The sequence below is a fragment of the Dermochelys coriacea genome, chromosome 8 (assembly GCF_009764565.3).
Source record: "Dermochelys coriacea isolate rDerCor1 chromosome 8, rDerCor1.pri.v4, whole genome shotgun sequence".
In the NCBI taxonomy this organism is placed as follows: Eukaryota; Metazoa; Chordata; order Testudines; family Dermochelyidae; genus Dermochelys; species Dermochelys coriacea.
In genome coordinates this window covers 106,515,466-106,538,302 of record NC_050075.1, presented here as the reverse complement: position 1 = coordinate 106,538,302, position 22,837 = coordinate 106,515,466, and the positions used below count along the sequence as shown (strand labels likewise).

The window sequence follows — 22,837 nt, the reverse complement described above, 5'->3', positions numbered from 1 at the left end:
CTTTGAAGACTTTTTGCTGTAGAACAGTAACTGGAATTCTCTTTAAACTTGTGGGCCTGCTTTTTCAAGCCATGGCCTCTCCTTATAAACATGCTGTTGTGTTGTGTATGAGTTTCCCATGCAAAGTTAACATTTGCACATGCACTTGGCATTTGTGCTCACAGATCCTATTTGCTCATGTAGAGTCTATCGTTTGTGATTGCATATGAGTGTGAGCAACAATTCCACATGCAAAACCTAGAGGCAGAGTTGAGGTCATTTTAAAAAGGTGGATTTTGCACTGGCAATAAGCTTGTAAGTGTCATCACTCATCCAAACAGGCATCAGAAACTTGCCATGTGATCTACGTATCCAATCAAAACACCTCAAAATTTGAATACCAAATACTTGGTCTGCCTTCTGCTAAGATTTCAGGTGCTCATTAAATCGTGTTTTAAAAAATTTTGTCACAGACACCCCCTGAAAATGATTATGTGACCCCCCAGGATGTTAAAGAAATAAACCCAACACATTTCAGTGACAGTAATCGGGCATCTCAGGCCATTAGCATCCTCCTGGAGACTGACTCTTGTGTGCGTTTGTCAGCTGCATTTAGGGGTCAGCCTGGAGGTACAACTAATCCAAAAATGCTGCTTAGCTGCATTACCTGGGTTCTCAACCTGGGAGTCAGGACCTCCTGCTCTTCCCTTATTGCTAAATGGCAGAGGGACCAGAGGTGTTCTGAGGCTGCCCCGGTAGGGGATGGATTGAGAACCATGCCTTCAGTATGTTGGTTTTGATAGTAAACTCCATGGGGCAGGGAACTGGGTTTGGAGAGCATCTGCCACAGCTTGGCTATGAACACAATGTAAATAATGAGTGGAGAAGCACTGTGCCAGTGCTAAGCCACGGAAATCCGCACGATATTAGCTGTCACCTGTTTGCATGTCATTCCCAGATCCACACAGGGAGCAGCTGCCCTTTTGTCTCTTGGTGCCTTTGGTCCTTTGTTTTTCAGGCCCAACAACTGGGGTATTTTTATAGTCTTAAATCTCAGTGGATATTTTTGTATCCAAGTAAAACTGGTTGGGCAAGTTCTAGGAAGAATATGACATTGGAAAAAAATCTTTCTTTCTTTCTTTCTTTCTTTCTTTCTTTCTTTCTTTCTTTCTTTCTTTCTTTCTTTCTTTCTTTCTTTCTTTCTTTCTTTCTTTCTCCTTCCAGCCAATCTCAAGGCTCTCTGAATTCACAGTAGCTCTTCCTCAAGGTGAAATGAAGGCGCTGGGTTGTATTTGGTGCCACGGTGGGGGGACTGGGGAGGGGACAGAGGGAGGGTGCTGCACAACAATGCAGCCTGATCTAGTGATTAAACAAAGGGATTCAGCCAACATGTGTAAAATTAAGTGATCAAGAGTTGATTACAGAGTGCATTGATTGTGTACTGATGGATTAAACAGAGTCGTGCTTGGGATGCGATTTTCTGAGCCAGCGAGAGAGAGTGCAGGCAATTGACGTGCTGGCCAGAAGGACCTGCTTCTCCCAAACCCTGGCTTTTATACATTCTCCGGATAAATCTGCAGAGAGGCCCATGGAATTATAATCGATTATCCATTTCTCAAAGTCACTTAAGGGCCCTGAGCTACAAGCTAAAGTGCCGGTGCTGCGAAGAGGCATTGGGTATGCGCCGGCATGTGCGGGTGCTGGCGCGGGGGGAGAATGTGGCAATGACCCTGCCTGCTGCAAGCTGATGAATCTATTTTCTTGTAGGAAACAGTTTTGACAGTTCAATATCTGTGTTTTCGATATGTGCCCCCCCCGGCACGCGCCCGAGGGAGGAGGGCACGAAGCAGGAAAGGGGGTAGGAGGGGACAGGAGGCAGGAAAAGACTCTGCCCCGTCACCCTTCAAATTATAGGCATATCAGTTTATCACCAACCTAACAGGCTGCCCTCCAAGTCAAGGACACGGCGCGGCAAGCCTGCCTGCAAGGATGTGTTGTGGGAGAGGGATGGGGTTGTGGTAAAAGGTGCTGGAGCTTTGGCACAGCTTGCATGGCTTCAGGCTGCATACAGACATAGGGAAGAAGAGCGGGTGCTAAACACCCCTTCCCAAAGGGGGGCAGGACTTTTCCTGGGTTCTTATTTGAAATCAAAGGAAGAATGGAACCATCTGCAGGCTGCTTCTGTCTCTGCGGGTGCACTCAATTTCTTTAGCGGGCAATCCAGAAACGCGGGGAGACCAGGACTCGGCTACACGGCGCTCAGCACCACAACAGCTGGGCACCTCATGATTCCTTTTAAATCTGCCCCGTGGGCTCTAGAGAAGAGCTCAGATAGCGCCTCAGTGAGACCCCTGGAAATAATGAGATGGACAAGTTCCCGTCTAGTCCCTCCCTGGAGCTGATGCAGGGTCATTCCCCTGCAGGACATTTTGTTAGTGGCTGCATCCAGGGTAGTTTTTAAAATGGCGTTTCATCCTTATATCAAGCAATTGACATGGAGACCAGCACCCATCTAGGTGCTGGTTAATTTGCCTCAATTCCCTTAGCCTGTGGCTACCATCTGCTGGCTCCTGGACCAGTGTCACTGTCATTTGAAGGGGCACCTGTGCAGCTGTTCCCATGGCAAAGCGATACTTTGGCCCCTTAATGGTTTTGGCCTCACTGAGCCCCCTGCAAAGTCTCATTAGCTCCTTTGGACAGATGGGGAATCAGAAGGGACGGCCAACATTTTCAAAAGTGGCCGCTCATTCTGGGTGTCTTGAGTCCCCTTGAGCCCGGTTTTCAGAGGCGCTAAGCACTGACTTTGGCTGGAATTGTGAGTGCTCAGCGCCTCCTGCAGCCCCAGGGGTCTCCAGTGGGAGTCCCCAAAATGGAAGCATTCAGAGCTAGTGGGCACTTTGGAAAATGAGGGCCTTCATGAATTGCTCAAGGCCACAGAATCAGTATCAGAGCAGGAGCTCCTGGCTCCCAGATCTGGGCTTTCCCCAGGCCTCCCCGGATCAGCACACCCTGAATAGTAAGGGGTGTGAGCCCAGGAGAACCCAACAAGTGTCCAGGATTGGAAGGAGTGGCCACAAACACACTTTTGCTTCATTCAGCCAGCTCTGAGAATGACAGTCTCACAAACTACCACCAAGAAAGGGATGGGATACCATACTGAGGTAATATGGGCCAGCCAAGGACCCAAGCAACAGATTTCGTGTGCATGGGGAAGTGCCAGCACCAGTCAGAAAATGGATTCCCAGAAAGATGCCAGCCCTGAACCAAGAGTCTGAGATGCTGTTTGCTCAGAGGCTCCGTACGTCTGTGACCTTAGAACTTCTCTTGTACTCTGCAGGGTACCTTCTTGTTCTTCATTCCAGCCTCTGAGAGTGCTTCCTGGCCAGAAGCAGAGGTCTCCGCATTAAACATCCACCTCCTGCCTCTAGCTCCTACTGCCATTGCCTCTATGGAACGGACGGAGGAATTTTGGACCAGATCTATCTAACCTTGGCCCAAGAACAAGAGACCAAACACAGAAAATTAACTTCCCGCCTGGGCAGTGCAGCTGAGCAGACCCACCCAACCCCCAGCTGCTTCTGCAAGTGCCGTTGCTCAATGGTGTGGCAGACGAGGTCAAGAAAGTAACCCTGGTGATGAGTGGAGGTTCTTCTGTGGCCTGTGGCTTTTCATGATCAAAAACCAAGCTGGCTGGTGACAGTTGCCCGGCCATCGTCCCTGGAGACTAAAATTCCTCCCTCCACATGATAGTTGCAGCTGCCTTTACCTGCCCCAGCTGGAGTGTAAAGGAGGACAGGTGGCATTAATCCTTGGCCTCACGGGAGGAACTGCCAGCAAGGGGACCCGTGGCTTTTACATCACAGACACCTGCCCCCTGGGAAGTGGTCTGAGCCCCACCTTGCTTCACAAGGGGCCACGAAAACAGCTTCTGACAGCAACAACTTTTAGTCACCAATGATCTGGAGCCAGGCTCGAAATGGCAGCCCTAGAGGTGAAAGGTCCACATCCCATTTCCCACCCTAGAGACACCCAGCATATGGTTGCTCAACACCCCTGCTATAGGCTTTAATTATTGTCCTGGACTCTCCTGTATTTTGCCTTGCTGAACATCTCCAGCCTGAATTTGACAACCAACCCCTGACTCAGTAAGGGACTCCCCATGTGGGCACTGTCTTCTGCTGTCCTAGCCAGAGGCGCTGCGGTCAAGCGGAAAAGAATCAAATGCACCCTGTCGGCAAAATACACCTGGGAAGCCAGATTTGGGGGAGGAATCCAACGTTTCTAACTTCAGTGAGTAACCCGTTCCTCCATTTCTCCTGGCAAGCACATCTGGACATGAGATCCTTGCCCCACTGACATTCATAGCAGAGCTCCCATTGACTTCAGTGGAGTCAAGACTTTGCTCGGTGTGTGTAAATATTTTGGTGCTGAGGCAGCTAGTTAGAGAAGATGGGGGGGCTCCGTTTTCCCTAGCATCTGAGCTCTGCTCAGTGCAGAGGAGGGGAGAAGTCAGCTATAGCTCCCTGATCCGGTGCCAGCCTGACTGAACCCCCAGTCTCAGCCAGAGAAGCCAGCACAGGATCAGTTTAGCTCTGCTCCACTCCTGATATCGCCCCTATCTGGACAAGAGGCACCTCCTCCAGATTTACACCAGTGGAGAGTTCACCTGCCCATGGGGAATTCACTGCTGGCCATTGACAGAACACGGCACCCCAGTGCCACCCACACAACGCAGTCTGGCCTCGGGGGTCTGAGAGATGTAGGCCAGGCAGGGGAAAAGCTGGACAAGCCAATAACCAGGGGAAACTAGGACAGATTCCAAGTTTCTTCTTAACATTTCTCTTTCTTGCCTGTAAATCTAGGGGAATCGTTGCTGATTCGCTCTGGTGCTAAGCTGCTCCTTGTGCCAAGTACAAAAGTAGCACTGGTGAGATGGGGTGGCAGTCTGTCCCAGCTCTGGTGGCCTTTCCCTCTCTTCTCCTTCCCAGCCCTGCCACACTCTCCCTTTCCTCCTCTCTTTTCTTTCCGCGGCCTGCGTTCCTCTCATCGAGAATTCATTGTCTTGTCAGCCTCTAGTTAGCTGGCGTGCGTGCGAATCATAAATTACACCGCCCGGGCCTTTCTGCTCTGCTTCAGCACAGACAAAAAGATTGCACTCCATCACCGTGTCGCCCGGCTTTTAGTGGTATTGATCAACGCGGGCCCCCCCGCTTTTCATTTTAACCGAGCCGGTTAAGTGCAGTATCTTATTTTGTGCTGGGACAAATGAAAAGAATATTAGCAAGGGCTGAAATATATCTCTTTTTTATCTCTCTGCTACTTTTTTATTGAATCTTTCTGAGTAGGTGGCTTTCCGCAGGATGACAGCCTCATGACAGGCTCCTCATTAGAGCTCAGACAGTAATTGTGATGCATTTCCCTGCACGGCCTTTTCACTTCTTCCCCCCACCCCTCCCCTCTCCCTTTTCCCTGATTTGTAAAGTGATTGGATGTACAGACTCACTCCGTTTCTTAAATTATTGCCCAGTGTAATCCATCTTCCTCTCTCCTGCGATGGGCAGCTGTGCTCTCTGCAGATTGAGTGCAGGGGCTTTGGGCTCTCTTTCCAACCTAGGGGTTTCTTGCGCCTTCTGGTACTGGCCACTTAGCTGGACCGGGGTCTAATCCGCTTGGGCAGTTCCTGTGTTCCTCAGATCACCAGATGTGGAAGCGCTATAGAAGTACCAAGCATTATTATAATTTATAGCCGTCACATATAGTCACTTTGGACCAGCTCCTCATCGGGTGCTAATTGGGTTTATCCCAGCTGAGCATCGGGGCCTTCAAGTTAAATGACCCCATTTATCCAGAGCAGCAGCTGCACTGGTAACCCACCTGTGCAGTATAGGAAGATGGAAACAAACAAGTGTAGTAATAAAATCAGTATTTTAGCAATCTTTTCCCCATTGGAGCCCTCCATAGCCTTCCTGTCCCAAGGGGAACCAAGATGTTGTCTCGATAAATCAGAGCCTTAGCTAGATAAACTACAAAGGGAGGATCAGGTTAGGATTGCACTGGGCCTCAGGAGACCTGCATTAAATTGTCAGCTCTGTGTGACCTTAGGCAAGTCATTTAATTTCTCTGGGTTTCAGTTCCCTCATCTGTAAAATGGGGAGAATGCCTCCTTTCACCCACCCTTTCTGTCTTCTGCCTTCCTATTCGAGACAGTTTCTGCTGGGGCCTTCTCACTGCTCCGGTAATGAAATGATTAATACTAACAAGTGACTCCTCTAAAGATTTTTTAAATCAAAACCAACTCTCCCATCTCCCCAGAATTAATGTGCAGTTCAGCCTCAGTTATCCATAGCAGGGTCTGTTGGTCACATGGAGAACCCCCTGGAGGAGGATCTGAACGTACTTGCTGAGTGCCTGGCATTTGGATAGTTGAGGTCGGAGTGTGCGTGCTCGCAGGGCTAGATTCTGAGCTGTTAGATGGCCTGTGTTAATCTGGAGTCACCTTGCTGCCCACTGTGAAGTGACTGCAGGTTTACACCAATCTAGCTGAGATCAGGTCTGGCCATTGGGGGCTGGTTCTCCTTTGACTTGCATGTGGTGCATTCACTTACCCCAGCGCAAAGCGAGTGGCACTTTGCCTGTGTGTTGGTGATGGCACAAGGTGCAAGGCTGTGGAGAATCAGGCCCTTGGTCTTTCTGCTCCTGACCCAGCACCCGCTGATGTTGATGGTCATTGAAACAGCCCCTTTGGTGCTGCTGCCTTGCCAGGCCATGCCCGTCTGCTGGGATGAACCTCAGAGGGCTCTGAACCTGACAGAGCTCAGCGCACAGACTGACTGGGGACCAGGAGAGGAGTGAGCAGGGGCAGGGCCGGGAGAAGAGGCGGAGCAGGGGGTGGGGTCTGAGGGAAGAGGCGGAGCAGGGGGAGGGGTCTGGGGGAAGAGGCGGAGCAGGGGGTGGGGTCTGGGGGAAGAGGCGGAGCAGGGGCAGGGCCGGGGGAAGAGGCGGAGCAGGGGGTGGGGTCTGAGGGAAGAGGCGGAGCAGGGGGAGGGGTCTGGGGGAAGAGGCGGAGCAGGGGGAGGGGTCTGGGGGAAGAGGCGGAGCAGGGGCAGGGCCGGGGGAAGAGGCGGAGCAGGGGGAGGGGTCTGAGGGAAGAGGCGGAGCAGGGGGTGGGGACTGGGGGAAGAGGCAGAGCAGGGGCAGGGCCGGGGGAAGAGGCGGAGCAGGGAGTGGGGTCTGAGGGAAGAGGTGGAGCAGGGGGAGGGGTCTGGGGGAAGAGGCGGAGCAGGGGGTGGGGTCTGAGGGAAGAGGTGGAGCAGGGGGAGGGGTCTGGGGGAAGAGGCAGAGCAGGGAGTGGGGTCTGAGGGAAGAGGTGGAGCAGGGGGTGGGGACTGGGGGAAGAGGCGGAGCAGGGGCGGGGCCGGGGGAAGAGGCAGAGCAGGGGGTGGGGTCTGAGGGAAGAGGCGGAGAAGGGGGAGGGGTCTGGGGAAGAGGCGGAGCAGGGGGTGGGGTCTGAGGGAAGAGGCGGAGCAGGGGCGGGGCCGGGGGAAGAGGCGGAGCAGGGGGTGGGGTCTGAGGGAAGAGGCGGAGCAGGGGGAGGGGTCTGGGGGAAGAGGCGGAGCAGGGGTGGGGTCTGGGGGAAGAGGCGGAGCAGGGGGTGGGGACTGGGGGAAGAGGCGGAGCAGGGGCAGGGCCGGGGGAAGAGGCGGAGCAGGGGGTGGGGTCTGAGGGAAGAGGCGGAGCAGGGGGTGGGGTCTGGGGGAAGAGGCAGAGCAGGGGGTGGGATCTGAGGGAAGAGGCAGAGCAGGGGGTGGGGTCTGGGGGAAGAGGCGGAGCAGGGGGTGGGGTCTGAGGGAAGAGGCAGAGCAGGGGCGGGGCCGGGGGAAGAGGCGGAGCAGGGGGTGGGGTCTGAGGGAAGAGGCGGAGCAGGGGGAGGGGTCTGAGGGAAGAGGCGGAGCAGGGGGTGGGGTCTGGGGGAAGAGGCGGAGCAGGGGGTGGGGTCTGAGGGAAGAGGCGGAGCAGGGGGTGGGGTCTGGGGGAAGAGGCAGAGCAGGGGGTGGGATCTGAGGGAAGAGGCAGAGCAGGGGGTGGGGTCTGGGGGAAGAGGCGGAGCAGGGGTGGAGTCTGGGGGAAGAGGCGGAGCAGGGGGTGGGGTTTGAGGGAAGAGGCAGAGCAGGGGTGGGGTCTGGGGGAAGAGGCGGAGCAGGGGGTGGGGTTTGAGGGAAGAGGCAGAGCAGGGGTGGGGTCTGGGGGAAGAGGCGGAGCAGGGGGTGGGGTCAAGGGAAGAGGCGGAGCAGGGGGTGGGGCCGGGGGAAGAGGCGGGGCAGGGGTGGAGTCTGGGGGAAGAGGCGGAGCAGGGGGTGGGGTCTGTGGGAAGAGGCGGACCAGGGGTGGGGTCTGTGGAAGAGGTGGGGCACGGGGTTGGGTCTGGGGGAAGGGGTGGGGCAGGGGAAAGAGGCAGGGCAGGGGGTGGGGTTAAGGGAAGAGGCGGAGCAGGGGGTGGGGCCAGGGGAAGAGGCGGGGCAGGGGTGGAGTCTGGGGCATTGCCCGTGTGACAGCACTGCCCTCTGGCCCCTGATTCATCAGGCCTTGCTCTGAAACTGATTCAGATCTGAGCATCCTGATCCTGCGATGTGAAGCCAGCGGAAGCCGCGAACATTCCCCACCACCCAGAATCGGGCCCAAAGGAAGTCACTGGAAACCCCACAGAGACAGTGCTCCATCCCTAAAGCAGGACAGTAAATAGCCTGGTATGATCCAAATCCACAGACAGGGATATGCTGATTAGAGAATAAATACGGAAGGCAAAGATCAACATTATTCATGTTCTGTCACTTTATTACCAAATAGTTTCTGCTTCCCCACGTCATTCTGCCTGTTCACAGATACTCTGCGCTGACACATAAACCATCTCCCCTTTAATCGCCGCGTTCTTATCCACCGCCCATCAGCCCCCCACAGCCCCGTCACCACTACTTACTGTCACTGCCGAGCTGTTTGCAATGGACGCAATTGCCCAGTTCACGGGGAGGAGGGCGAGCATTTGCCTGCTTCAGAGCTAATATGGGGCTTGCTTTGAATGATTGTTTTGTGAGCTGGAAGGAAAGGAAGCCTGTCACACAAGATACCTGCTATCAGCACACAAATAACACCAGGCCCATCACAGACCAGAAACAAATTGCTGCGGAAACGTGTAGGCGTGCATGGGAGGTGTAGGATAGGCGCTTGCAGCGGTGACACCCCCAGGGAGGCTGTGTCAGTGTGATCCTTCCCACCCACCTGGTTTTGGTGCAGCCCGAGAGGCGCAGCATAAACTGTTGCACCTCAGGTCACAACGTGGGGTTGTTTTTATTCAGAAGCGTTTCAGGTCAAATTATTTTGATTGATTTTAAGCGATAGAGGCATTTTTTTAAAAAAAGGAAGGCGAAAATAAGAAAAGGAAATGGAGGAGTGGTCTCTGTTGCACTCACGCGCCTGGAACATGGTTTGGGCTGCCAACAGTTAAATGCAGGGTCGGAGCCCTATTGCTGGGACACTTCAAAGTAGAATGGGCAAAACACGAGCAAATAGCCTGTAGCGAACAACCCTGCTTTTCCTCCTGGATGCCCCTGCCCACCTGAACATACCATATGGGCCCCAATTTACACACCTAGACAGGGAGACCCAGAGAGACGCATTGGCTGGGGCAGGGATTAGATGAAGGAGTGGTAGTTCCAAACAAATAATCCAATTGCAAACAGTTTATTCAACTAATTTTGCATCTTATTGTGTTCCCGGAATGAACCGATGTGTGATTCTTCTCAAATTTGTTTATTCAAAGTTGCGTGTGAATTTCTCTTACCCACTGGCTGCCTTATTCTGTAAGTCACATGGAATTGTTTCTATTTGCTGACCGGACGACAGTCATTCTGGTCTAACACTCAACGAAAATGAATTCCCAGTTTTGCTTTCTGCATGCACTGTGGGAGGGGGGAGTTTGAAGCTGACTTTCCTTGGTGCCAGTGCTAATAACAGGTGACCCACCAACAGTAGCAGACACAAAAAGGGGCTGAGTCCGCCAGAGCAAATGTATGTGAGGGTCTAGCCAGTGTTTCTAGGACGTCGCTTGCAGTGATCTCACAACGCTTCCTAGCGGGGCTGTTCCCAGCTTTCTATTCTTGGTTTTTGTGCTGCTGGCCATCCCCGCGGGATCTATTATGAGAGATCTGAGCCGCTCCCACCTAAAGTACCATAGCAGAGTTCCTGGGGCCTTTGTGGGGTCTGCGGCTCTTCTCTGGGCATCTAGATTAGTCTAGGCTTTTCCATAGTGCCATAGTGGCCTCGTCTCTTCTCCCGTCAGTCTCTAGCTCAGGTAGATCTGATCTGCCTGCAGCTCCAGGAGCTGAGGGGCTTTAGTTGTCCATTTATATTACATGGATATTTATCATATTTAGGGTTCCTGGCCCTGGGGAGCGGGGGGGGAGGGATGGTTTAGCAGCTAGAGTGGTGTGGGGAAGGGCTGGGAGTCAGGACTCCTGGGTTCTATTTCCAGATCCCGGAGAAAGTGAGATCTGGTGCTTGGAGCAGGAGGCTGAGAATCAGTTGTAAGTCAGTCATTGCCTCATTGTGAGATTCATTTCACCGCAGGGTGCCTCTGTTTCTCCATCTGTGCAGTGGGGATAGTGACACCGACCCACCCTTGCAAAGCGCTCTGTGACCCAGGGAGGTGCTACAGAACTTCCTGGAGGCTGCATGGCTCCCATCATGACGCACTAGGGATGGTGACTGGACTCATTTCACGGATATCTAAGCTACGTTCAGAGCTCAGGGACCCGATCCTGCTTTCAGTCATGGTGGTGTCAATCTGGGGTAGCACCATGGAAATCAGTGGAATTGCTCTAGATTTACATCGATGTAACCAAGACAAGGATCTAACTCCCAGTCTCCAGAAGAGAGAGGAGGGTGCGTTACTATTAATTCAGTAGCCGCCTGGGTTGTGATCCATTTGCAAGCTCCCTCTGAAGGGGCCTGTGGAAAAATTCCACAGCGCAGGGGTTCATTTGTGTATCAAGAACTCTCTGCTTTCAGGGCAGGAAATATTCAGTTTCAACACTTACAGTTAAACATTTCCTCGGAGCCTGAGAGACCATGCAAACAGCAGGAGAGCCCAGGGTCTGCCTTTTCATCTCTCTGGCACTAGCCAGCGAAGGGGAATGCAGCAGCGTGGAGGAAGGTAAACACTGGAGCAGAGCCCTACAGCATGACAAGGGACCGAAGGGGGGAGAGAGAGGCAAGGAAAACAAAAACACAGCTGCCAAAAACAAACCCTGAAAAGAGCCGTTCAGGGTCTCCCAGGAGCAGGCTTGGCCCAGAGAGCGGAGCTGGGGGCACCGCCAGCGTCCGTATGGGCAGGCAGGTCTGACCTAGGATGGGAACTCTGGGCAGCGCCTGTCACAGGTAGATGCCCTCTCCCCTGCCCCCCAGTAGAATAGATTTACCACCCTAGCTCAGTTCGGAGGTGGCTTCTGAGTTTCAGTGGCGTGGGCTGGGTCAGTTACCTGCTTGAGATCCCAGAGCCGGACTCACTCCTTCATGGTGGTGAGTGCCCTGCCAGCCCCTACCTATGGACTGGGCTGATGCCAAGCTAAGGATGTCTCTGCCCTCCTTTGCCCCTCCAAAAATGAAAGCTGCTGCAGTCAGGATTCACTGCACCTTGCTCTAGCATTGCACGATGCCCAGGTGTCATACCCAGACAACAGACAAGATCAAAGGGTGGGAGTCTGGCTGGCTCTGAGGCCAGAGAATATGGTCCGGGGTGTGTTCTCAGTTGGCCTTGTGCACAGACAACACATCTTTGGCCTCAGGAGCACTCCCTATTTACCGTGAGTCCTGCGGGCCTGGGAGCCGTGTGTAGGAGTCAGAATGGGTCCCCTCCCTGCTGCTCATAGTGAGACTGGCAGCTCCTCTGAGCGGTGGCCGAGTCTTTCCCTCTCTGCCATGAAGCCCCAGTGCAGCAATCAATAACACTCCTGCGCAGCTGTGTGTCATAGGCTTTGCGCTACTGAACCCTGATGGAGGACACCCCCCCGACAGCACCAGTGGCAGGCGCCAGTGCTCACTGGAGCAGGAGTGTCCCCACCATGGTCTGAGGGGGGACAGCGTGCAGCCCAGGGACAGCTGCCCCGTGCTTGGTTGGCACAGATTTGTTACAGTACAGTTAGTGTAGCTGGCAGCTACGGGGAGCATTGCTGGCCTGGCCTGAGGGGGCTGATGGACCCTGGACAGGGAGGCTGGGCTTGGGAACACAGGGCCCAATCCAGTGCCCAGTACAGTCAGTGAGAGTCTTTCCATTAACGGCAGTGGCCCGTGGCTCAGGCCCTGGAAGAGGAGGGTGGGCTCCTGGCAGAAGGGAAGCCACGTGGCCCCTTGGAGGCCAGGCAGGTTCCATTTCATAGCCCCCAGCTTTCGAGTAAGGATCCTGCAACCTGCAGCTCTGGTCTGTGCCAGGGAAGTGGAGCCAATTTAACCTGTAGCTGCCTTCAGGACGCGCAGCCCATGGAAGCTAATTGCAGGGCAGTCGCCCGTATGTCCCCTGAGTGCAGCCAGTGTGCTGCTGACACAGAGCAGGTGAAACAGGCTGGTCGGTTGAGGGTAGCAAAGCCGCCCCTAGCACTTGATGGGCTCCTTTTGGTTTGGCTTCTTCAGGCTGCTGCCCCGTTGCCCTCCGTAGCAGTGCCGCTGCTGCATGGCTCCGGGTGAATTTCCCTCCTTCGTCCTAAGGCCCCCCAGGCTCGGTCCTGAGAGCACAGCTGGAGACGGTGGCTCAAGGGCGCCCCTAGTGGTGATGGCAGGAAAGGGTGCCTGCCCCATCCCAGCGCAGCCGCTACTGTTCTGCGTCCCAGACAGCCTAGATCTCAGAGGGCGCACACCCAGTGCAGGCGGATGGGGAGAGGATCCAGGAGGGCAGCGTGTTTACCGAGCAGGATTTCCCGTCCGCTCGAAGACAGCCTGTTTATTTTGGGAGGGAGAGTCAGACCACGCCATTGTTTCGTTGCTAGGGCTAACATTATAAATAGCAGGCAGTGGGGGTCCCTCCTGGGCTATTTCAAGCCCCCGCCATACAAAAGTGGAAAGGCTCCAGCAGGAAGCTGGAATTGCTCAAATGCCGGCCTTTCCCGCCGGGGTCAGCGCGCGCTGGTTGTTTGGCTCCGGTTTGGTTTTTGGGCATTATTTAAACAGGACAGACTGAGGAGAGAGCTTGTGTCTGAGAGAGGGGGAGACATCCCAGGTTAGCAAAGCTGCATGTCTGCAAATCTGCCGGGAGGGAAGTGGGGTCCAGTGGATGGAGCAGTGGGAAGCGTGGGAGAGGGGTCAGAACTCTTGGGGTCTATTCTGGGCTGGAGGCAGAAATTGTGTCTCGTGGCTAGAGAGGGGCTGCGAGTCAGGACTCCTGAGTTCCCTGCCTGGCTTTGGGATGGGAGTATGAGCTAGTGGTTAGAGCAAGAGGGGCTGTAAAGAGACAATGGATTCATGGTGTTGTTCCGATCTCTGGCTCTGACCTTGGGCAAGTCCCTCCCGCTGTCTCCATTTCCTCATGGGAAAAGTGAGATACTATCTACCTGCCCCACAGGGGGCTGGGAGCTAATTAACGGCTTTGCCTAAAGTGCTTTGTGAGTCCTACGGAAGCACCATCACTGGCTATTTGTGCCCTTCGAAGGCAAGGAGGAGCCAAGGTTAGTCGCAAACTTATTTCAGACCTTGCCTCTCAAATCTGTGCACAGGCTGTTTATACGGTGAGCAGCAGGAACTCAGTAAAGCTGCCTGCACCCACATTTCATCCTTTAAGAAGATCTCTTCCTTTAATGGGCATTCATACAATGGCACCTTTTGGCTGGTGATTGGAAGGCCACGTTGCGTACAGCCCCTGGTATCCAGCGCAGACTGCTTTATTGTGCATTACTGCCTCTCGCCTGGATTTTACCAATTTGATCCATGTCTAATACATAAATAAATAATCCAGCAGGAGGGTTCACATTAGATGATAACAGGCAGCCATAAAGCACGCTTCCCCTTGCAGGAGTGCTCAGACCTGGACTCGGCATGCCCCCTTATGAGCGCAGTCGCTAATACAGCTGGGAAACTGGGATTTGGAGGCCGTTGGGGTTTTCTCCTTTATTGTAGCTTCATTGGTTGCTTTAGAGTTTTATTTTATGTTAAATAGGTGCTGTATATTTGTAACAGAGGGGGCAATAAAGTTTCTGAGCTGGAGGAAATTGGCTTAGGAACAGGGACTTAAACAGAGAAATCCGGTTGTGCAGTGCAAATAGAAAGGCAGCATTCTCAGGCCTGGGGCGAGCCACAAGAGTTTTTCTGAGATCTCCCCAGTCTGATCCTGCAGGGTTCTGAGCGCCCCCAACTCCCAGGGAAGTCGGAGACACTCAGCACCTCCCATTATCGGGCCCCCAATAATATCAACCTATGGGGAGACGAACCACGTGAAATTGAATCGATTTCTGGTGTGACTCAGTGAACCTCAATGTGGCGAAGCCAGGATCTGGCCCATGACCTTTCCAGTGGGTCGCCAGCCTTCCTCCTGGAGCGCCAGGGAGCGGCCTGAGCGGAGCTGCTGTCAGGAAGCCAGGCAAGGCATGTGGCCATGGCCGCGGTGCAGTGCCCCAGGGAGCGCAGGGTGGGATTCGGTAACAGGGAACTGCTGCAGAGCAGAAGGGAGGCCCCGCCAGGCTCCCACATGGCACTGAGCTCTCCTTTTATACGTTGTTACTGGACATGTGGGGCTGGGCAGGAAGGAGAGGCGTGTGCTCTGGAAGCCAGGAGCTCCGGGGGTTCTTCTCCTCTCACCACAGGAAATGAGAAATTCCCATGGCTTTCAGTGGGACTTACTCATGTCTGAGGGGTTGGGGAGAAAGAGAACAGTGCCCTGGGTTGTAAGCCGATGTGCCACTGCCTCACTGCATGGGCTGGGGGAATTCCCCTCTCTGTACATTGGGGTTAATGACCCTGGCCCACCTCATACAGGGGCTGTCGGGCTTAACAATAATAATTAGCACTTTAGCGTCCGTCCATCTCCAAGTGGCAGAGCAATGGCGTCATTCCACGTTTTAAAGATGGGGAGACCGAGGCACAGAGCTGGGATACAGTTCTGCCCTAGGCCACACAGGGAAGCAATGGCAGAGCCAGGAATATTATTTATATTCCCAGAGTGCCTAGGAGCCCGTCGTGTGAGGTGCTGTGCAGAGAGAACAAAGCTGGGCCCTGCACAAGACAAGCTGGATACAGACAGAGAGACAGATCGGGGAGCACAAGGAAATAGAACCTCAGCTCGGTTCACTAGACCCCACTGCCTCCCGCTGGTGATGACGTGTACAATGTGCCTGGCTGAAGATCCTTTAATCTGGAGGGGCGTTCGTACTCTCGCTGTGCCTGCTGCCAGGGAGTGAAATTCATTAGAAAATAAGCTATGGAATAGTTTGTTCCGTTAGCCCGTATTCTATTAGTCGTGTTCAGATTGTCACGCTGAAATTCAGCCAGCCTGAAGTGGGAGCGTGTCACTCACACTAGCAATTTCCCACCCAGCCCTGTCCCCAGACACCCTGTCTCAGTCAAACAAGGGAATAGGACCTGGAAGCTGTGTCTGACCTGGCTGCGAGGTTCACGGGAAAAGCTTGGAGCTGCCTTGATAGAAACCAAATGGCAAAGCCTGACCTTTTTTTTTTGCTCCCTTTTGGGGTTGCTGTGCCGTGGAGCTGGGTAGGGCATCCGCCACCTCCCTGTTAGCATCTGTGTGTCATGGGGTCTCTCTCAGGTCCACGCGCTACCATTAGGCCAGCAGAGAAATGTGGCTGGGGTAATGTCAGTTTCAACCAAGACTGGGCTTATGCAGGCACAAGAGTTAATGCTTTCTCCGCTCCTCTCCCCACAGGCAAAAAGAAAGCAACCTTGTTCGACAGCCAGGCCCCGATCTGCCCCATCTGCCAGGTCCTTCTGCGCCCCGGTGAGCTGCAGGAGCACATGGAGCAGGAGCTGGAGAAACTCACTCAGCTGAACGTCAGGTAAGGGGGCTGCCCTTTTTTCCATCCTCTCTCTGCCAGAGCGGCCAACTCGCCAAAGGCATGGGAGCAGGCATGGGAGCAGGTGTCTCTCCGGGGCCAGCAGGCCATGGGCACTTTCCAAGCAGGCCCTGTTAGTGATAGCGAACGAGGTGTGTGTGGTGGTGGGGGAGGGGTTGTGGGCATGAAGCGCCCAGTGGACTGGGCTAAATCCAACAAACTCGTTTTCACCTGGGAGCCCAGGCCCTGATCCAGCCCCCATCGAAGTCAGCAGGATGACAGAGATTTGGAAGCACTCCTTAGACATAAACTAATGAATAGGTCCATCAATGGCTATTAGCCAGGCTGGGCAGGGATGGTGTCCCTAGACTCTGTTTGCCAGGAGCTGGGAATGGGCGACGGATCACTCGATGATTCCCTGTTCTGTTCATTCCCTCTGGGGCCCCTGGCATGGGCCACTGTTGGCAGACAGGAGACTGGGCTAGCTGGACCTTTGGTCTGACCCAGTGTGGCCGTTCTTATGTTCTTCCAGCCCCGAAAAAGCCAGGGACATGCTGCTTCCCACTGCGCTGCAAGCTTTCGGGTGAGCAGGTACTTATGGCTATCAGCTCAAGGCATCCCTGCTTCAGCAGGTATGAGGCTCAAGGGGGCAAAACCAACCCCCCCCCCAAGGCAGCAGGCATTTAGCAGAGAGCCTGCTGCCCCAGACTGCCTTTCAGCTCTCACTGCCTGCTGCTTTCCCCAGCACAGCAAAGTCCCCTATTTAAAAAAAAATTAATTGCAGTTTAACTGCTAGCAGTTATTTAGGGAATGACTGCAGCCAAGGGTTGGCAGATCCCTGCCCCTGCCTTAATAAAACTCAGCAGCCTTGGAAAAGAGCGTGTTTATTTCAATTATTAATGAATTCCCCGGTCATTAAAAGGTGAGAAAAAGAATCAAACTGCCGACTGGAAGCTAAGTTACATCACCGGGGGATAGGGAAGGGAGTTGGAGGTGGGGGAGTGGCTCAGATTAATTGCCCCATAGCACCTGGTCAGACCACCGCTGAGGTCTGGAGAGAGAAAGAGAGAGAGCCCACTTCAGACTCAGCTGTGTCTGGGATATTTTTCCAGCCAAGCAATGACTGCAATCAGCTGCAGATGAAGGGAGAATGGAGGGAACCTCAGCAGAGACCTCCTGAATCGGGGCTGGATTGAGACCTCCCAGATTCATCACCCAGGTGGCACTCAGCTGGAGTGCAGATCCATGGCTCTTTAAAAGAGAGACAGTGAGAGAGAGGAGGAAAAAAAAAAGGGAACAGCCAATCCATTCATCCCACGCGACACCCAGTTCCCTTGTGTGCGTAATTTATGGTGTAATTTGGGCTGCATCCAACTTAATAAAGGGCCACTGCAAATTAGTGAACAGGTTTAAATGAACAGAAGCAATTAGTGGTCAGAACAGCCCATCAAGGAAGTTGGGCCAATATCAGAGTGAAACTGAAACTGCAGAGCAGCCTCTGGTTGGTGCGAGGCGGTGATGGGAAGGTGGCGTTTAATGGGAAAGGAAAGGAAACCCTAAATCATAAAGCATGACAAGGGCCATTGTGGGCCAGCTGACAAATGAAAAAGAATGGCATTATTCCTTTAAATAACAGCGGCAGTTAAAGAGCAGACAGCTCTCTCTGGCTCGCCCTCTCTTCCCTGGCCGGCTCTGGTCGGCCCCGTGTGTGGTGAAGAAGAATCAGAGGTCTTTATTAATTATTAAATAACGACTCCCACCATGCCATGACAGATAACAGTCAATCTGTTCTATGGATTCAGGCAAGAGAGGCTAATCTCCAACAAAGCAGCTCATCCGCCTTGCCACTCTCTCCCCGCCTCCTGGCTGCGGCCACCCTAGCCGGGGAGGGAGCCACCGAAACTCCTGCCAGGACGGTGAGCAGGAGCACCGGGGAACAGGACACAAATGTGGCTCCTTACCTGGAGCGAACCCCTTGCTCTCCCAGCCAGGCAGGGCCAGTTGGCTGTAACAATCCAAGTGGCCCCTCTTCCGCTCCCTGCCCTGGAGGCCTGGCCACAGGAAAAGCCCGGAGCAACACATCACCGAGAGGAGAGAGAAACTCATGATGATCTCAAATAATCCAATCAACATACAAATAAAGGAAGGGCTATAAACGTGATGGGGATCGGGGCAGGAGCCCAGCCCACTCCCTGCCACTGCCGAGTCATTATGAAAATGACAGAGCAGCTGTTACTTATCAATCTGATGGGGAGAAACATGCCGAGGGGTTGCTTTCCAGCCGGGCTCAGTTTTTAAGAGGACACAGCCAGTCACGGTTTGGGTGGTGATGTTTTAATAAACCTGAATCATTTATAGCAACAAAAACAAATGGCCAGTGCTTGCAGTGAAGCAAGGCAGAGCCCCTCAGACCCACTCTGCAGGCATCATCACAGCCTTAGCAAAAAGCCTCCAGGCCAGCCTGCTTCCAGAGGTGGGATACTGGGCTGGAAGGAGTAGTGGTCTGGTCCAGTGGAGCAGACTGTTGGGTCTGGAGTGACCTTGCCTGACACACTAGGTTGAGGTTAGGCACCTCCTCAGCAGGAAGCTGGTGACATATGGAGGGAGGGTGGGGACAAAGGGAGGGAAACAGTGGAAAGAGGAAGAATTCCCAGGGTGTTCACAGGAGGGATGGGATGGAGCATGGGATGAACTGCAGAAAAAGGCTCCTTGCAGGCGAGATCTATCGGGCTGTGGAACCATCTCCACGGGGAGGGGCGGGAGCCCCACCCTTTGGGACCGTTGGAAAGCAGGCTGGACAAAGTGCTCATAAATGTACAACGGGGTCCCTGCTCTCTGGCACAGGCAGCCCCAGCATGTTCCGTAGCTTCCTGTCTCATAGCCAGTGGTGATGTCAGCAGGGGCTTTTCAAGATCTTCCAGCCACGCTCCTACAGACTGGGAGAGCGCTCAGTGCTTGAGGCTTGCAGAAAAAAGCCACTCTCAGGCAAGGAGGGGCACGACTGAGCCGGTGTGGTTAGGGCGGGCAGGAGATGCCATCCCAAGGGGCTGGCAACCAGCTGTGACCACAGTCACCTGCGTTGAGGGGCTGTGCCTAGAGAAGAGAAGAGACCGGGGTGGGAGAAGCAGCTTTGAGGCCAGTCATTGAAACAGAGCATGTAGTGAAATGGAATTTACCAGAAGCCTCTTCAAATGTTGTGTGGGTTTAAGCTGAGATGGGCCCAACCTGAAGGGCTCAGCCTTGGATCTGGGTCCAAACCCCTCCTTAAAGTGGCTGGGGCCTGAGAACCGCCCCGCTAGTCCCAGCTCAGCATTTCGAGGGAGGGAGGGAAGGGAGAGGGCTGCATGCAAATTTCATTTCTGAGCCACTGGCGCTGTTTCAAGAGCCAGCAGCCTCGGAGCCCTTCTCAGCGTTACATATGTAACAGCCTCATTGAACTTGACATGTCAAATTCAGGCCATTTGTGCAAAATCTCCCTTTAATAATACCGTTTCATTTCGCTCAAATGAGACTTGAATGCATGTAAAATGGAAAAGGATATTTAAGCGCTAACATTAGGCAGATGTCTTGCCAGAGGCCGATTGAATATATGAGATTTTGAAGTGCTTAACACGTTTTCGGTGCTCCCTCTTAGAATATGTCACCTGGCTTTCTCCTCCCTCCCCTTTTCTTTTTTTTCCCTCTTTAAGCGAAGGGTATAAATTGAAAGTAAACAAAACTACAAGCCTCAGCGTTATGGGATTAACTCCTTCAGTGCCAGAAAATTCATGCTCTCCCTCTGTAGAGAAATGAAATAGGAGCTTACCTTTGGGAAGCACCCATTCCAAGGAGCCAAAGGCCAGTTGTGAAGAATAGGATTTGTGTGTAGAACCAGTCCCAGAAACTGTTTAGGGGAGGGGCTCTCTGTGCATCCGATGAAGTGAGCTGTAGCTCACGAAAGCTTATGCTCTAATAAATTTGTTAGTCTCTAAGGTGCCACAAGTACTCCTTTTCTTTTTGTTCATTTTATCTATGTGCAGCACCCAGCCCCATGGGGACCAATCCTTGATTAGGCCTCTAGACATTCGCACAATAGAAATAATAACAGTGCCACATCAGACCTATATGCATGGCACGTATTTGTGCCCCAGGTCCCATTGAGCCTGTACAGATACATGGATCGGGCCCTGCACCGCTCTGTCTTGCCCATAGTTATGTATTTATTGACACCAGCTCCAGGGTAGCCAGGAAGCAGCAAGCAGGTCTATTGTGGAATTCGGCTGGCAATAATATCCCGAAGCTGATCTGAGTGTCTCTCGGTGCAGCGTGGGTTGTGTCTCCATCTCCTATCCAGGAGGTGGGGGTCATTTGAGGAATCAAAAGCATCTCCGTAACGTCCAGATTCCCACAATCCCATCCCCTGCATGCAGCCTCGTGCTCCTACGGATGTCAATGGGAGCTGCGAGCGCACACCCAAGGGAAGCATCGCGCTCCCCATCCCGCCACATGAAGGATGCGTGCCTGGTGTGATCGACCAGGAACATGTGGCCCCAGGAAGGTGGGGAAGGAAGTGGTGTAGGGAAAGGGGTAAAGAGCAGCCCACTCTTTGACTGTCATGTGTGAATCTGGGGTCATCCGACAGTGCAGGGCACATTACAGTACACCCTCCCCAGGTGCTATTTGCTAAATTTCCCAGCCTCCACCATGCTCCCATCCACATGGCTCCTGATGGAGCTAGCTGAGCACTGGGCCCTCAGAATGATGATCAGTTTGTTCCGTGTGCAGCCAGCCCACTGATGTGGTGGCCCCTTATACATAAACTTGCCCCAGTATACATATATGACTGGATATGCCATAGAATGTGTGTCTGGGTGAATATTATTGGTGGAGCTGGTCATGACACGTCTATAATTAAGGTTGCCTAACACTTTTCATTATAAGACCCTTCTTTTTAGTTGTTTACAATTTGCCAAACTTAAATCACCTGGGCTGAAATTTCCCATGCTGGGTGTCTGTCTCAAACTGAATTTTGGGGGGAAAGTTAAGCTAAAACAGGTCAGCTGTTTCAGAGAATGACATAAAGGAAAAATACCTTGTTGTGTCCGAGATAAAATACAAATAAAAACTGAGATGCTCTGGTGCCTCCATGATTTGGAGCAAGCCACTTGAAATTGGTCGAGGGCGGGTGGTGCCAGAGGTATGGCTTTTGCTGTCTGTGTGAAAATATGCCCAAATCTGGCCAAGTTATGAGCCTCTATAAAATTCTCAGTTTGCACATGCTCAATAAAGACTTGTTAGAGTTCGGCTTCTTAATTCTCCAGAGATTTTGTCTGCACTGAGCACGCTCCAGCCCAGGGCTACAGGCACTGAGTAAGACATTCACTGCAGTTGTTCTTCCCAAACAGCTGTGACACTGGGTCTGAGAACCAGGAGACTGGGATGGGCAGGAGCCAGGGTAGATAGAAGTGAATAGGGGAAACAATGTCAGGAGCTGGAAAGGAGAGTGTAAGAGGTAGGCAGGAGAGTAAAGGAGCAGAAATGAATAGGGGAGAACCTGGAGTGATGGGGCAGAAGGGTCTGTAGCTCCCAGAACACTGGAGTGAAACCCAAGATTCCCAAGTGTCAACATTCCTCTCCTGTCACAAATAGCTGGGAAACCCACTGGCAAAGCAGTGTCTCATGGCCCACTAGTGGCAGGTTCATATAGAAGATAAGAGCCTTCTACTGCTGCCAAGTTAGCGCAAGTAGTAGAAAACTGTACTGTACTCATCTTTTGCTGACCCAGGTGGGGGAGAGGGGTCAGCGTGGTTCCACGTGATGGCATTTCTGGTTTTCCTGTTTGCTTTTTAAAAATTGTAGGAATGTACACTATCTCCACACACACACACCGGAAAAAAAATAAAACCTATGTTAAAAGAGTATTAAGATTGCAAAGTGAAGCACACAAACGCGAGGAAATGCCAGAACTAAGGATGCCTGTGTCACCTTAATCTGGCCCCCTTGTGCATCTGCATTATGATAGTCTTTAGTGACCTGATGCTTGACTATGCCACCTTAATGCTCTTGTTCAATCTTATACTTCAGCGCTGTGAGTTCATAGCTGTAAACGGAAGTGAACTGTCATTACTAAAATTTGGGAGGCAGCATAGTCTGGGGAATGGGGCAATGCATATTGAGTCTGTACCCCTGGATTCTGTTCCTTGTTCTGCCTCTGATCACCTGGCTGACCTTGGGCAAGTCACTTCTCCCCTCCCATCCTTTGTTTTTACTTGTATATAGCTCTTGGGGGTAGAGACTCTCTCCCTATGTGTGCATAGTGCCTGGCTCAGCATTTCCTTTTGACGTCTCTGGTGCAGCACTGTAACCAGCCGTGTTAATCAGGTCTCTCTGTTACCTGGATCCAGGTAATATCAAGCACTCAGGCATTGCCTGGTCTAAGGGCTATATTATGTCTCATGTATTTGGTTTGGTTAATGTGGAATCTTGCTAATTGTGCTTTAGTCACATTATTTCTGTGTAAGTGGCCTCAGTCAACAGAGACTTGCTAGAGGCTTATTCAAAGGGCTAGACTGTAGGCTCAGAGGACATAAGACTCTTTAGATTTACCATGAAACAGCTGATCATAAGCAGCTCTTAACACCTTGTAGGGTGCTCAACAGGTGCCTTTAGTTACAGGGATGTGCATGGAACGCTGGACAAAGAGGAAACGTAGCTTTCCTAAGCACCGTTTGCTGTATGAGACACAGGGATATTTGCCTGGGATAAAAGGTTATGAACAAGGGTACAAAGTTACTTAAAGAAGCTACAGTGCTTCTTTCTTTCTTTCTTGCACTCATCAT

General features: G+C 52.7%; 1 protein-coding gene across 6 annotated transcripts in view; it reads left to right on the top strand.

Moving 5' to 3' along the window:
* Nucleotides 1–22,837, top strand: part of RNF220 (ring finger protein 220) — a 337,705-nt gene that overhangs the window by 195,916 nt on the left and 118,952 nt on the right. For all 6 annotated transcript variants that reach the window (XM_038412892.2, XM_038412891.2, XM_038412890.2 and 3 more), the window contains one exon: nt 15,893–16,022. In XM_038412892.2, coding sequence (XP_038268820.1) covers nt 15,893–16,022 — 130 coding nt within the window. The remainder of the gene's footprint in view (nt 1–15,892; nt 16,023–22,837) is intronic.